Source organism: Strix aluco, chromosome 3, assembly GCF_031877795.1.
Source record: "Strix aluco isolate bStrAlu1 chromosome 3, bStrAlu1.hap1, whole genome shotgun sequence".
NCBI classification, from domain to species: Eukaryota; Metazoa; Chordata; class Aves; order Strigiformes; family Strigidae; genus Strix; species Strix aluco.
Window position 1 is genome coordinate 37,978,545 of NC_133933.1, and position 15,571 is coordinate 37,994,115.

The 15,571-nt window shown below is 32.5% G+C and overlaps 1 protein-coding gene across 1 annotated transcript in view; it reads right to left on the reverse strand.

Annotated features, from left to right (window-relative positions):
* The window catches only part of DNAH8 (dynein axonemal heavy chain 8), a 151,476-nt gene that overhangs the window by 83,827 nt on the left and 52,078 nt on the right, over positions 1–15,571 (reverse strand). Inside the window, exons 33-44 of the mRNA XM_074820651.1 lie at positions 14,520–14,620; positions 13,507–13,644; positions 10,258–10,498; positions 9,024–9,223; positions 8,521–8,674; positions 8,264–8,427; positions 7,971–8,073; positions 7,260–7,364; positions 6,803–6,964; positions 4,677–4,901; positions 3,754–3,926; positions 1,810–1,988 (exon numbers count right to left, since the gene is read on the reverse strand). Coding sequence (XP_074676752.1) covers positions 1,810–1,988; positions 3,754–3,926; positions 4,677–4,901; positions 6,803–6,964; positions 7,260–7,364; positions 7,971–8,073; positions 8,264–8,427; positions 8,521–8,674; positions 9,024–9,223; positions 10,258–10,498; positions 13,507–13,644; positions 14,520–14,620 — 1,945 coding nt within the window. The remainder of the gene's footprint in view (positions 1–1,809; positions 1,989–3,753; positions 3,927–4,676; positions 4,902–6,802; positions 6,965–7,259; positions 7,365–7,970; positions 8,074–8,263; positions 8,428–8,520; positions 8,675–9,023; positions 9,224–10,257; positions 10,499–13,506; positions 13,645–14,519; positions 14,621–15,571) is intronic.

The following is a 15,571-nucleotide window of genomic DNA, read 5'->3' on the forward strand; positions in this document are numbered from 1 at the left end:
ATCCACCAGACTATTTTCATACCAGCCTGAATAAATATTAGCTGATTTATACAAAATGTTTAAAAAATCTTTTTTATATCTTGGGGCATTAGACAGATCTTTCATCCAGATCTTTCTGTGAAAGTATTTATTGTAAAGCAGCAATTCAATTGTTTTCAAAAATCTGTATTATTAATTTAAAAAAATAAAAATAAGTGACTTAAAGCACAAAAGACTAACCCTAAATGTTACAACAAAAAATCCAAAGTTTTTTATTTTCATTTGGGTTTTCCAGCCTTCACAATGTTTTTAAATTAGTTTTTATTTGTCTCTTAAAAATCATAAAGGTTAAAATTAAAACTTGAAATTATTCTTGCACTAACTGGGGTTTTAATAAAACTCTGAATCTCACAAGACAGAAAATATTAATCTTAGAGCATATATATCTATGCATAAGCATCATGATTTTACGTCCATACTAAACTTCAAGCTTTTCATATAATGGTACAGGATATTAACAACATGCAAAGTGTGGACAATGCTCTGTGTGAACTTGTCTATGAGAGAAGGAGAGGAAGACAGAGAAAAAAAAATAAATGGAAGGAGAAATATAGAAGCACTATATTAATAACAATAACATTTTCATAAAGGATTAATTTCAGAGTTGCCTAATTTTGGTTTGGAAACGTAACATGTATTTAATAGCAACTAAGAGAATTGTTATTCCTTTAGTAACATTTTATGAGAAAATCTGTAGCAGCATTTTTTTCCAAATGATATTAAAGTACCAATAGGCAGTAGTTTTCTTTCATATATACTGAAAGCTAGCTATTTAAAAGTGAATATTTTATCTAATTCATTCAGGGTATATTATTATTAGGCAGTTAAGGCTAAATCATTTTAAAGGGATTCTGTCATGTACTCAAAGATTTTTTAAAATTTGAATAGCTTGGCTTTCAAAGGGGCAATATGTTTATAAACCCACAGCTTGAGGCACTTCTATGCCACAATTATTTGCTTGCTAAAAAAAATTAAAAGAATCACTAATAGTTTCACCCCTTGCTTCTCAATACATACAATACCATAACTTCAAAAAATGAACTGACAGAAATATCATGAAGTTCAAGTCCTTTATCTGGAACAGAATACCCCCATGCAGCAGTACAGGCTCAGTACTGCAAAGCAGTTTTGCAGAAAATGACCTGGTGTCCTACCTAACAACTAATTGAGCATGAAACCAGAATTATGTCCTTGTAGCAAAGGAAGCCAGCTACATACTGGCCAAGAGTGTAGACAGCAAGTTGAGGAAAATCATTGTTTGCTTCTACCCTGCACTTGTGAGATAGCAGCTAGAGTATTGTGTTCAGTTTGGGGCTTACCAATAGAGGAGAGACATTGATACACTTGCATGACTCCAGCAGCTGGCTGCCATGATGGTCAGTGGCTGGAGGACATGACACAGGGAGAGGCTGAGAGAACACAATTTGTTGAGCCTGAAGAGAAAGCTAAGGGGAAAGCCTATTGCTGTTCATAACTAGCTAACAGGAGGTCCACAGAAATTGGAGCCAGGCTCTTCTCAGAGGTGCAGCGGAAGAAGAGGAGACAATGGACACAGGTTTCAATGTGGGAAATTCACAGTGATTGGAAGTGTAAAAAAATGTTACCATGAGGATGGTCAAAGACTTGAACAGGGGCCCAGAGGTGCTTTGGAATGGTCATCCCTGGAGATACTCAAAAACCAACATGGATAACATCCCAAGCAACCTGCTCTAACTGCACCTGCTAAATGACCTGTGGAGGTCTCTTCTGTTGTACATGAAGAAGTCTTACCTTTGAAAATCCTACCCAAACCTCTGAAGTCCATTTGATCAGAGCAGTTAAAGACTACTACGTATTTTCCCAGAGCCTTTCCCATGTCTTTTGTCGTTTCTGTTTTACCAGTTCCAGCTGGTCCTGCTGGAGCTCCTCCCATGTTCATTCCCAAAGCCTGCGCTAAAGTTATATAGCACCTATAAATATTAATTCATATTCATTTATTAAATCATATGAAAGATATATGTGCATATATGTAAGATAACAATGAGTTATGCAATAGATTGTACAGCTCTTATGTCAAAACATTACTTCTTCATAAAGCAGTTCCATCAATTTCTATGAGTACAGGAAGTTAAGATTGGTAAAAGTCACAAAATACAGCATTTAAACATTACTTATAAATGCAAACAATTTTATCTGGTGTTAATCTAGTTTGTTACAAACCATGAATATTAGACAAGCTAAAAATTTAATGCAAATCACATAAAGGAATTTAATTGTCATTAACTCTCTTCACAGCTATAAAGAGCAGATTCTGCTCTTAAATTCTGCCACCTCATCACATTCTGCAGTGTCTTAATGTGTATATATTTTGTTAGGTTAGGTTACCTTTGTCTAAATTCTCAGGTGTGAAAGAATAAGGACATATGGCCCCTTCCACAATTATGGGTAAAAAATATTTACAATTATAAGGAAAAAAAAAACCAACCCTAAACTTTAACTGTTTTAGTTATGAGTCTCAGTTATGATTTTCATTCATGGTAAGATATGGAACAGTAACGTTAGAGAAATTAAATGACAAAGTTCCTATACAAATGATGGGGTATCTTCACTGTTAAATAACTCAACACACTCTGAACGTATTTCTAACTAAAGTATTTCTGGTTTTAATCCATAATTAAACAGAGTTTAATAACTAACTAGTTCCTAAAGTTTAGCTGGAATCACTATAATACATTATGTCAAACTTGCACTGCAGGGACCCTGATGTTTTCTAACCAATAAGAAACTATTAAAGTGACATAAAGGTTTTACTTCACAGTTCTTGGGGTCAGGGCAAATTTCGGGGTAGAGTTTAACATTTTACATCAAAAATACTTTATTGTTGAGGGCAGTACAGTTCACTGCAGAAATGTATCGAACTTTCCATACTGTCACAATACTGCCTCTTCTGGAGGAATAAAGGTGTTGAAAAAGCTGTACAGACCCACACTCCACATAGGTAGCAAAGTAAACGATTGCAGGTTGGAAGGCTTTTTGGTTCCTGAGGGGATCTTTTTGCAAGTGAAGTATCTTTTGGCCTATTTTCTCATTTGCTCAAAAGTGACATCTCAAAATGGAGGGAGAATTTTGACAAGAAAAGCACCCAAGAAATTCCCAAGAGGAAAAAAGAAAAATAGTTCTCATTGTTAAGTCACATTTGAAACAAAATTAATGGTCATTTGCTTGCGTGGCTACAGAAGAATGAGAGGTGAGTGCATAGAGCTGGAACTTTGTCAGCATCTAGATTCTTATGGCCAAATCTAAACTGTTTCCCAGAACTAATAAGATGACAGACACTGACTGGTTGTCTTAGACTTTCAAAGACATTGGTAGCCACAAAATCTTTATAGAATCCCTTATTACAGAATTTGAAATATGTGACCTAATTTTTCTTCATTATAGCAATACTGCTAAACTATACATTACTATATAACCTTAAAAAAAATCATTTATGTTACTAAACTTTTTTTTTAAGACTGAGCAGTGATAAAACTTTTCTAGGGATTACTAAGTGTACAAATCAGTGAGACTATTTTCCCTTTTCTAAAAGAGTATGATAAGCAAACGTATGAGAAGATTTTTATGAATGACCTAGCCCACACAGGACTTAATTCACAATGTTCCTCTTTGAAGATATATGTTAAATAAACACTATATGTATTAAAAGTATTCATTTTGTATAATTGTTTTTCTAACCTGTCTGTAAGAGGTGTTATAACCAGACGATCAGTGCAACCCAGAAATTCATTTTGGTAAACAAAATCAACATCTGTAATGGATACCAAGACTTGATCGAAATCCTCTTTAAAGTAGAATCTAGACTGCTTTAACCATTCAAAATCAGTTGGTGATTTGATGTGCATTTTTACCTTAAAAGAAAGCAAATAAATGTATATAACTGAGCATCCACGTTTATTGTCTTTGATATCTGTGTTAAAATACTTATTTGTATGAGAATATGTTCAGATGTATGCTAAACTGATATTTAAAAATGTCTTGATTGCTTTATCTAATCATCAAAAAAATCTGTGTTAATCACATAAATCTTTTGTTTGTATTCTATGGATTCTCCTTAGGAACCAGAAAGAGAATCCTGGTAGCCTACTCTCTGAAGGAGTAGTAGAGACAGAAAAAAAACCACTAGGAGATATGGAAGATGTTGCTATCAACGCTATAACTCTAAAATGGGTGGAGCTAAAGTGCAGCCTAGTGCCAACTATCAAGATTCTGTAACAAGCCATAAAGAAATTATCTATGATGATAAAGATACAACACCCTCAGCAGACTCAACTTTTTTAGTTATGCAAGTAAGACTAATACAGCAGTTTTTCAAAGAAAGGACATACTAAAAGGAATTTGTCTATCAAAAGAATTCTGTAGGTAGAAGCGGAAAATTGAAATATTCTAAGAAAAGTGTAAAAATTTGGCGCAAATATTTAGATGACATAACTGATGGTTTTTATTCTAGCTTAAGCAAAAATGTACTATTTTTACTATGGTGAGATTATGGACATCTCTCTCTTACAAACACATAGATGTAACTGTAGCTACCAGATATAAGAAAAATTATTATGACAGAAAATGCATTTAATTGTCAGAAATCAAAATCTATTCTTTACCAAATCATCAAAAATATCATGCTGGTGCACATGAATGGTAATAAGCGTTTCAAATTTCACTCTGTCAAACTTGGAAAGATCATGCGTGGTCTGGCTAATCAACATATTCAGAATCTCCAGAAATCTCCCATTGGTTACTTGCATGATTTTTCTGTCCTCTTTAGCGTTCTGTAGAGCTTCTTCTGAATCATGTGTCCACAACATTTGAATTCCCAATAATCCAACCTACAAATTTAATATGTGAAAAAAATACAAAAGAATCACTTGTTGAACTCTAGCCTTATTATAGAAGCCTTAGATGTAATAGGAACAATAAATTATGGTGTAGAGAGTCCCAAATTATCACTACATTCAGCATGATGCTATCTCACCAGGATACTGTGTCTGAGTTAACTGGCTCTCATGTGATAGTGGAAAGTCCTGAGAAAACATTTAAAAACTTTTATGAAAATTTATTACATACTGAGATACACACAAATTAAAGATGAGTCTCAGTTTCACTTACAATCCATTAGTGTACTTCAGTAAAACATAAAGAGGTCTTAAATTGTGGGAAGTCCTTCTGAAAATTTCTCATTGACAATTTATAACTAATTAAAGAATATGTAAAAAAAAAATGCTGTGCATTTCTACAGAACATGGGATGGATCGCTATCTTCCTAACATTGTCGTGACTGAAGTATAGCCTATAGCATATTGAACTACAAGTTATTTTGCTTCCAAATAAATCTAGAGAGTTATAGGATGATGTGTGTAAACTACAGTCTCAGATTGATTTTGATTTATAATATCAGGCACACGCATGACAAAACAGGATAGACAAGAACTGTACCAGTAGCTTTTTCCCCCACATTTCTACCTTCACAAAGAACCAAGACCTAAAAATTTGACTCAACCACTCTACTTTTCTCTCTATATATACCTGTAGTGAGTTCATGGTTACAGAGATTGTGTAGCAGGAAATATCTCACCATTTTAGAATCATTAAGCTATCATCAGTAGAGTATAAAACAAAATTATTTTAGAATGATCAATTAGTCAGAGGGAAAAAAAAAATCTTTGGATGTGACTTTTTCATGCTACTTATAACAGAAGCTTCTGAGACAGGAAGCTGGGAGTTAGAAGGAATTTCAAATATTTGTTAGTGTTTCAAATATTTGTCAGTATTTAGCCCAATTTCTTCTCTGTCCTACAACACAGCTTTTCTCTCTCTGTACTTTGAATTTCTTGACCAAAGATAATTTTCTTCTTCTGTGCCCCCATCCTTCTAAGACAATTCTTTGAACATAAAAATATTTGGATTAGCAAGACATGGGAAAAAAGATCTTTGCAGATGGTAATAAAGCCACTTCAAAATGTCTGACACGCAAACAAGACAGTCCTTATCTGTTTAAAGAAAAATAGTAGACCTTTTAAAATAAATACTGCTGAGATAATACATAATTCCACCATAAATACAGTTTTAAGATAATTCTATTAAATATTTAAGTGTACTGAATTTTTTTTTAAATTAGCAATGTATTGGCCAGTTTTAATATTTGCACAATTTCTATTAAAAAAATTGCAGCCAGCACAGTACCGATTAGCAAATTACAGAGTCAGAATTTGTACAGGATGGGAAATAATTCATTAATGAAATTTATGAATTATCAGTACAATGGAGGAGTCTCTAGGCAAACTAGAATCCTTCAAGATAGGCTCTACTAGGACTGCATTATCATAGTGACAAATATATGAACTATTATGTAAATCTTGTAAATGATGAGATAAATAATCATAATAGCTCTTTCAATTTTAAGTTATGAGAGAGAAGTCAATCGACACATGAAATTTTATGTGCATCTGAAAGGGGTTCAATATCCATCACAAAAAATATAAGCTCTACTTTATATTCTCCAAGAGAAGAAAAAAAAGTAATTTTAAAGTAGATTACAAGAAAAATATTATGCTATATATAGGGTACCAAAATTGAAGTAATTAAGGATTACCTTCTCCTGAGTAGGTCCTTATCCTTGTTTCCTCCGTGAAAACTTCCTTATATAGACAATCCCATATGCTTTCTACAACCCACCTCTCCTCACACACAACCCAGACTGCACACACAAATCCACATCCTGTAATCTCACCTGTGCTGGGAATTGATTAAGAAAATTCAGCAACTGATATCCTGGGTCACTAATTTGGTAATATGCTGCCCTAATTATGCCATGCAACGAAATCTGCTGCACACGCAATAAATCCTGCAACCAAAGTTCTACTGGTCCTTTTGCAATCACTGAAGTGTCCAACTGAAAAATTAATAAAAGTAAAAGGTACAAAATAAAACATAATTAGCAAACTTCTGTTCAAGAATGTTAGTTATTAAATAGTTACTAAATTTCTATTCAAGACAAGTACAGGTTTAATTTCAATAAACCTACTAGAAATTTATTTAATGAGAACATATAATAGTTTTGTTACACCAATCCTTGAAATGTTCATTTGTAATTAACAATAATTCGATTTAATATATACTTATATGTTCAATAATAGAATGATTTATCTATTAACAACATTTCTGGAAAAAAAAATTCAGGTAATTACTGGAATCTTTTCTCCTTCTCTTGATATGACTGCCAGTATGCGATCATAATCCTTTGGATGAAACTCTACTTCATTTATATTGTCAGATATGGAAAGCAGATGTGGCTGTAAGAATAATTCAGAAGTCATTCAATGTAAATATATAACATTAGCAAACAGAAAAAATAAATCTCAAATAAGGTTATCATGCAAAGGTTCATCTGAACCTACAGATGAATTTCAGGCCATTTGTAGGTAAGAATTACAGAAATGGTTGTGTAGGGTTTTATCTCCATTTGCAGGTTTTTTACAGTTTCCAGAGTTGATCTAGCAGAACAGAGATCAGCTACTGTGTGAGATCAACTATCTTATCTCAATCAACCCTCAGTAACAATCCAGACTAGTTGGACTATAAATCTTCAATAACAATCCAGACTAGCTGGATGAATTTTGCAATATGCAAAGCAGAAAAGTCTCACAGGGTCCCTTCTGCTAGTTTACTTGTGAAAGGAACCACCAGCAAGTCACTTGATGGGACCATATTCTAGTGTTCTGAATTCTGAATTTTAAAATTACAGATATCCATTTCATGTTTTGTAAAAGACTAAAGAGCAAGAAAATAATATTTTTCTCAAGCAAAGTTTATAAGAAGAAAATGCTTATAATTTATTAAATGCTTTCCCATATTTTATTTTTTTTGTTATAAACAGAAAATAATCACTAAGGTTGTACCTGAATTGTATGAGAATCACTTGCTTGTCCAAGAATTTCAAGGAGGGCAGGATCAGAAACAAAAAAGAATCTAGGAAACAGTAGTCGTTTCTTCTCTAAGTATCTTTAAAATTGAACAAGATTTTTATTAGAATATTTCAGTTTTTCAATTTTTTCTACATAAGAATGAAAGACTGAAATACTATTAATATTTCATATAAACTATTTACAAAATAATGTCTTTTTTATATTAATTGTATTAAAAAATAAAACCATTTTGTATTAAACACATCAAAAAACCAAACAATTCATACCCTGTAAGTGATTTCTGACATAATTCCAGCTGTTCATGTAAATGAGGGAGAAGGTGTTCCATAGTCTCATCTCCAACACAGCAGTTAATTACATTTGGGTTTTCATGAGCTCGTTGCATTATTCTTATCCATGATTTGTCAATATTCTGAAAACGCTTTGCTTCCTATACGTAACAAAAACATAAGTACTTTCATGGCATAATCTGTAGGAAATTATTACACAGATAGCTTTTAATACACAAGAATTTAAAGTTTACCTGGGGTAACTGTTTTGCGATATCTCCCCCTACAAAAACAGCTTCAAGATAAATCCAGAGATTCTGCACAACCAGCCATTCCTCAATTATGTCTGTGGAGCTGCTTAGTTTATAAATCCAGCTCTGAATTTCCTTTTTAAATTGCACATTGTATCTGAAAAAGGATGAGAAGCAGAAATTATATAATACTAAATAAAGCTATTATAAAATAAATACTTACAAGAATGAAAAAAACCCAAGCAACACTTGTTTCGCTTAGAGCAAGAAGAATCTCACGGAAAGTTTCTACCAGCTGGATTACATTCAAATACATTGAGACAAGACTTTGCTACTAATACTTGAAAGTCTTCCACTTGAGGAAGTTTTTCATTAGACATTGTAACATTCTTTTTCATTAAAAAATAATATACCATTCAAATTTACTGCTGATTTAGCCTAATAGTAGTACAGTTGCTATCTCAGTGTGTTTCTGAAAAAAACATACACAACCAATTTAAAAGTACCTATTGGTCAGTAAAGACCCAAGAATCATTAAACTGTCCTCCATCAACGTTATAATTTCTGATGATTCTGTTCCCTTTAACAGTAACTCTCCTCTCCCTTTGAATGATGAAAAGCTCAGAATTTGGCTTCCCCAAATGTCAGCTATTTGAGCTAGTTTGGCTTCTATATCCTTTTCCTTTGTAGCAGATATGCATATATCCTGCAGAGAAATAAATTTTTTTAAAAACCTACATACTTCAGAAATGAAATATTTCCTAATATTACACATCTAGTAATAACTATTTAAAAACAGTACATGAAATTTTATAAAACAGTACAGAAATGTGTCACACAAATGCAGAGATCACACTACTAATTTTACTCACTCAAAATACATGTATGGATAACCAAAAAATGCACACTTGGAAATACATGGATATATAATTTCTGTGGCTTCCCATTTTGTTATTTCTGCATAACAAGATTTCTGAATCATCATTTCTACAATGTTTAGGGTAGTGATGTAGACTCATCATCAGATGAACTCTCAATCTTATCACATTTCAATTTATAGAATCACAGAATCTAAGAATAATTAGGTTGGAAAGGTCACCAAGTCCAACATTCTATTCAAATCAGAGCTTAATTCAAAATTAAGTAGGTCACCTTGGAATATTTCCATATAAATCAAGTATGAATATAACAATAACTTTTACACACATATTCAGTCTAGGAAACTTGCAAACCCCATTGAGAGTTTTTCTGGGTTATGTGGGGGATCTTATGAAGTCATATGGTTCAGAAGAAGCTATAAAGATCTAGAGAAGTATTCATATTAGATATTAATAAGCATGGTGCTTTCCTCTAAAATTTCTGATTTATTTACAGATCTTTAAAGCAACCACAGAGTTAAAAAATTAGGTGACCATGATTACCTGAAGTTTTGTTTGATTTTTATCCTGTTTAAAAAGGGCTAAAAAATAATAGAAAATAGGGCTAGGAAGAACGTGAAGAGATTATCTAGAAATAAGTATGCAAAGATTCCATCTGCTATCTCTGTCTTTGTTGATATGGATAAGAACTTCTAAATAAAACATAAATATAAATTATTTTAAACTAGTGTGGTCTGATTGAGAGTCAAGGACTTTAATGAAGTAAAAATTATTTTTTAAAAAGATGATCATTTGGTAAGTAATCATATTTTTTTGCTGACAACATAAAATGAGCAAGGAGGGGAAAAATGAATGTACCTACCTCGATATCATCTTTATGTTTAAGAATCGGTGCTTCCATGATGTTTCGAAGGCAAAAAGAATCAGAATCTGTATCAAATTGATGTCCTGTTGTTTCAGCAATACGATTCCAGTGTCTTTGCTTCATTGCTTTGTCGGTCATCATTTCCAGCAAAGGACAAGACTCACTAAAATCATCAATTGTTTTCTTGAGATCTAAAAATGTTTGCCAGTGTTGGACTCCTTTAGGTAGTCTACGGCACCTGCAGTTGAGTTAAATTGATACAGTAGTAAATGCCTCTTTTGTCAAAATAGGATTTGTTTAAACATTTTAAAAACAGACAAGGAGATATGAAGTATCTTGTACTGAGGACAATATTTTCTATGTAAAATGCCAGTTTGTGTCAATTAGTCTACCTTTTTAGGAAAAGCTAATGCAAACGCCCTACTAACAAATCATAATATTTAACAGTTTTAACCACTGGTATGTTCTTTGCAAATAAACAGAAATAGTGCAGACTGCATTCAAACATAGCTTGTCTCACGCTTACCATCAAGAACTCTTTATTGGAAAACAAAACCAAAGCAAAATTAGTTAAATTTTACATATGTAATCCTTGTACAAATATAATATTTACTTCAGGTTACAATACCAGTAATACACATGGCATATATTAGCATACCACTTCAGAGATAAACATGGAAATTAGAAAGATATGACAACCTTCTCCTCTACTTTTGGTTAGTGGTCCTGAAACTATCCACTAAGAAAATGAAAATTATATACTTCTAATGTGAAAACCCCCCAACAAAACAGTTAAGTGCATATTTACCTCTTTGACCACACTTTTACAGAGCCTACACACAAAGAATTAAGCAGTTGACCCACCACAGGAATGTTCTAATATAAATGATAAAGTATATCCTTAGCAGAAAAAGTAGTAAAGCTGGGATCACATTTCCCTTGGTTTTGCATCCTTTGTCACATCTCTCTACCTCCCATTGATATCATTTCATATTTTCTGTATTCAGGTACATACAGCAGCCTGTGTCTGGTTTAGAGCTATGTTGGTGCTGTGTGGTTGCCAGTACATTCATGTTGATTAGCTCCCTGGTTGCTGTCAAACAATGTTTAATAGCTGCCTACCTTTCCCTGAGGGAGAAAAGTATTTTGTGTCTGGTTTTGGACTACTGTGAAGTTTTGACTTTTATAAAACTCACAGGCACTTAAGGTTATCTTGTGAGAAAACTGCCTTGTTGAAAGTCGAAATTAGCCAATAGATTTTAAAAAAAAGTATTCAAGAATGCTGAAAAAGAGAAGTACAGACATGGTCAGACAGTGACATCACAGATCACCTTTTTCCTTAGAAAATCAGGCACAAGAACTGAGTATTTTGTAAATTTCTCTGTTTGCAGCCATTCTTTTAATTCATTAGTGAAGAGTTAATGTTAGGTTCACTGGTTTGAGACACAGGAATCAGAGACAGCAAAGACACAGATTTTGAATGATGTGCTGCAAGATCCAGAGCTGGGAGCCCTGTTATCCTTATTGAGTCTTGTGAATCAGGAGACACCGTTTTACACAAAGACAAGATACTGCCAATTAGGTGTTTGTCAACATCTTGCTTCATTGAGAGACACTTAATCCTTGAAATTCTACCAGCATACATAACCTCAAATTTGGAAAAGAAAAATACTCTTTGGAACATATTTCCTTGAAAGGCTAATTAGTCTCTGGTTAAAGTTTCCCACTTAGAAATTCAGAAATAATGTCAATCTAAGAATCAACCTTCAACTCCATCAAAAGTGCAACATCAAAACTATGGAAATTCTTCACTTACCAATTTTATGCCTTATAATGACATATTTGATACATCAGTTAACTTTCAGGAAAATATATATTTACTAGACTACCATGACACCCTGGACTAGAAGCCAATAACAAAAAAATTTCAAGTAAAAAATTCCACATTCTGTAGTACAGATCCTCTCTTCTGGTTTAGGCAGCTTATGCTACTATGTTTGGGTCACCTAAACCTGTTAGTGTGATAAGCCATGAAAAGCTGCCAAACTAATAGCAAAAGGTAAGTCAATATTGACGTATCGATATATTTTGATATATTTGATATATATCAATATAATTGATACACTGAATGGAAGGAAATGATGGGTAAACAGGTGGGATGAGTACTTAACAGCCTAAGAAAGAACTATTCATACTGAAGGTTTTTCTCTTCACTGCAGATACAAAAGTAATTGCCCTTTTACACACTTCTACCTTAAACAAACATCAATTTCAGAGTGATACAATTTAGCTCTTGTGGAGGCCTTTATTTCAGCAATTAGACTTTAACATTATCTAAGACTGATTTCCAGCTGTTTTAACAGGCCTGCACTGCTGTAGTATAGATATACTCTACCAAATACCGGGACAAGTACAAACGTACATCAATTAGTCATACCTTTATTTTTGAAATCACTTATGAAAGATTCTGGAATATTGTTTTAATAGTAGGACTAGGGGTGCAAAGAAAGTGTCAAGAAAGCTGGAGTTGTTTTAGGATGGAGTTTACCAAGATTATAACAGGACTCTATTAGGTAGCAGGAGAGTTGGGGACTGCACTCAACAATGCAGTTATTCTGTTGTAAAATAATCCTTGTTCTATACTATATTTCTTTCCAAAATAATATATGTACTTTTGAAAATATTAATAATAAAGTTAAATTAAAATGTTAGAAAATACTGTTGAATCAAACTAATTACATCTAATCCTCTCAACAGTGTCAAAACTATTTTAAGCTTTCAGCATTACTGCAATGTCTGTAACTTTTTTTACAAACCCATACTATTTAAGACACTCAGCACTGTTAATATATTTGAAATGGCAAAAATGTTTTTGAAAAAGAATGAAATAGTGTAAAAAACTCAGAAACATTATTCTTGTATTCAGGACTTAAAATCAATGGGCTAATCCTCCTAGTTGAAGAACTTCCCTTTTACAAGTAAACTTTCAGCTCAACCTCTTGGTTGGTTTAGCTAAGAAGATCAACTCTTCAACTGACTGTATGCCCTTCAATTATCAAAACTACAGGTAAAAGGCTGGTTAACTAAAAGAATAGTGTTATTCCACTCTTCCTTGAAGAACCTTATTACTTTTATCATAAACCTTACTCATGGAAGTTTTGTATTTGAATATATCAAATAGCTTTACTGAAGTCAGCTAAACCTTAATGCATTTAACATCAGTTATAGTTCATATTATGAACATACCTGTTTTGAAAATCCAAAAGCTCAGCATTAATTTTTTTAATATCTACATCTGCCCAAAGTATCTCATAATAACCATTGATACTGTTTATTGCAGCATCATATAATCCATACAATTTCTGAAGCAAGCTTAACTCCTTCCTGGGAAAAAATGTAATCATACAGATAATTTCAATCAGCTATTTGGATATCTCACAATAGTTGAATACATGGTATATGTAATATTACTACAAAAAATTGAGATAGATCAATTAGATTATGTTTCTTAATGTAGGAGAGAACACTTCATGAATAAAATCTGCAAAAAATATCCACACTAAACATGTTTGGGCAAAGTTTTGCTTTAGTCCAGTTCTGTAAGACTTCCATTCATCCATAAGGAACCTAGCTTATGTACCCTGAGCTGGCTCTGCAGTACAAAGCAAAGTGTGGCAAGTGGGGACAATTAGTTGATTTATTTTGGAAGCATTCTCTGAATCTGAACTAAAACACTGATCTAAACACAGCCAGAAAGGGTCAGATCCTCATCTGGTGTGAATCATCATCAAACCATTGGAATGGCTGGTGCAGAAACTTAAGAATCTGATTATTTGTACAGCTGCTCAAAAAATTTAGACTTTCATAAAAATTCTAGTTATATTTTTCATATATGATGATACACTGACCTTTCATTGACTTTTCCTTGTTAGCTCTTCATACCATATCTTAATATATAATACTGTATTTACTCATCCACTTATATATAAATATATATATTTTTACCTAGGACATGATATTCTGCTCGTTTATATAGTATTTACACGTAGTAAAATAATCTGGTTCTGTTACCATAACAAATACAATTATTTTTTATTGGCAAATTCATTAGACCTCTAAAATTTTCATTGATTTTTTTTTTTTTTAAATTTAAGGCAATGGAAACCTTCCATATTGTAATATTTCTCTCTTTGATGTACCTTAAGCCTTTCTAACATACTTAATAAACACCTAGGACAAACAGCAGTATTTCCAGTTACCTGATTTTATGCAAAACTCCATAGTCTGTGACAGGCAATCCAAACAACTGTTCACCAGATGAGTATGTAATAAACTTTCTCCACAACTCATCAAAGTTAGCCTGATAAAATTAGGATTCATACAGATAAAATGAAAATATGTTTATAACATAAGCTCTAATTTAACGTTGTCTAATAATAAATCACTAAACAGTTCTAAACTTGTCTTAAAATACTTCTATTAGAAGCACATTTAAATGTCTGAAAACATTTTTAAACTAAAATTTTGAACAGTTTTCATGTAATGTAATAGTCAAATCCATATATTGAATTCAAATAATGAAAGTTTATATAAGAAGCAATAATTTGAAGAAGCATTTTACAAAAATGGGATGTGAAATGTATTCCACATCATCGAGAGAAAAAAAAAAATATTCATATTGGATGGTAAAATATACAGCCTGATAAAAACACTGAAGAGTGCCAAAAATTACAATTACTTTCAAAGTATAACTGCTGTCCAAAGGATATGATCACCATAGAAAAAATGGAAAGAAGAATGATTTTGGCAGTTACTATCCATATAGCATTCTCCTGGCAAAATAATAAATACAGTAAATTCAACTAAAACCACTCCATTTTCAGTACATATCAGATGCATTAGGAGGTTTAAGCACTTTCTGTTAGTTACTTAGTGCTTTTCACAAACATTGAATTTACTTTTTACAGTCTATACAATATGTAAGAGACTGACCAAAGTCCTGTTGAAAAAAAAATCTTCAAGTTACTATAACTTGCAGAGAAAGGAAGAAGGATTAAAAATAGATTAAAATCTGGTTATGGACCCATGAACTAAGGTTCATAACAAACAAATATCAAGTTGAAAGACAATTATCTAATGGAAAATGTGATCTTTAAAAGATTGGCTCATGTGACTGAAATGTAACCTGGCTTATTTTCAGTCATTATCGAGTTGTATCTGACTCTTCCCTTTCTACTGCTTTTATTACTTCAAGTTAATAGTTTCTGCTCACAAAACACAAAGAGTGAAGCAAGGTTGCATACACATCAAT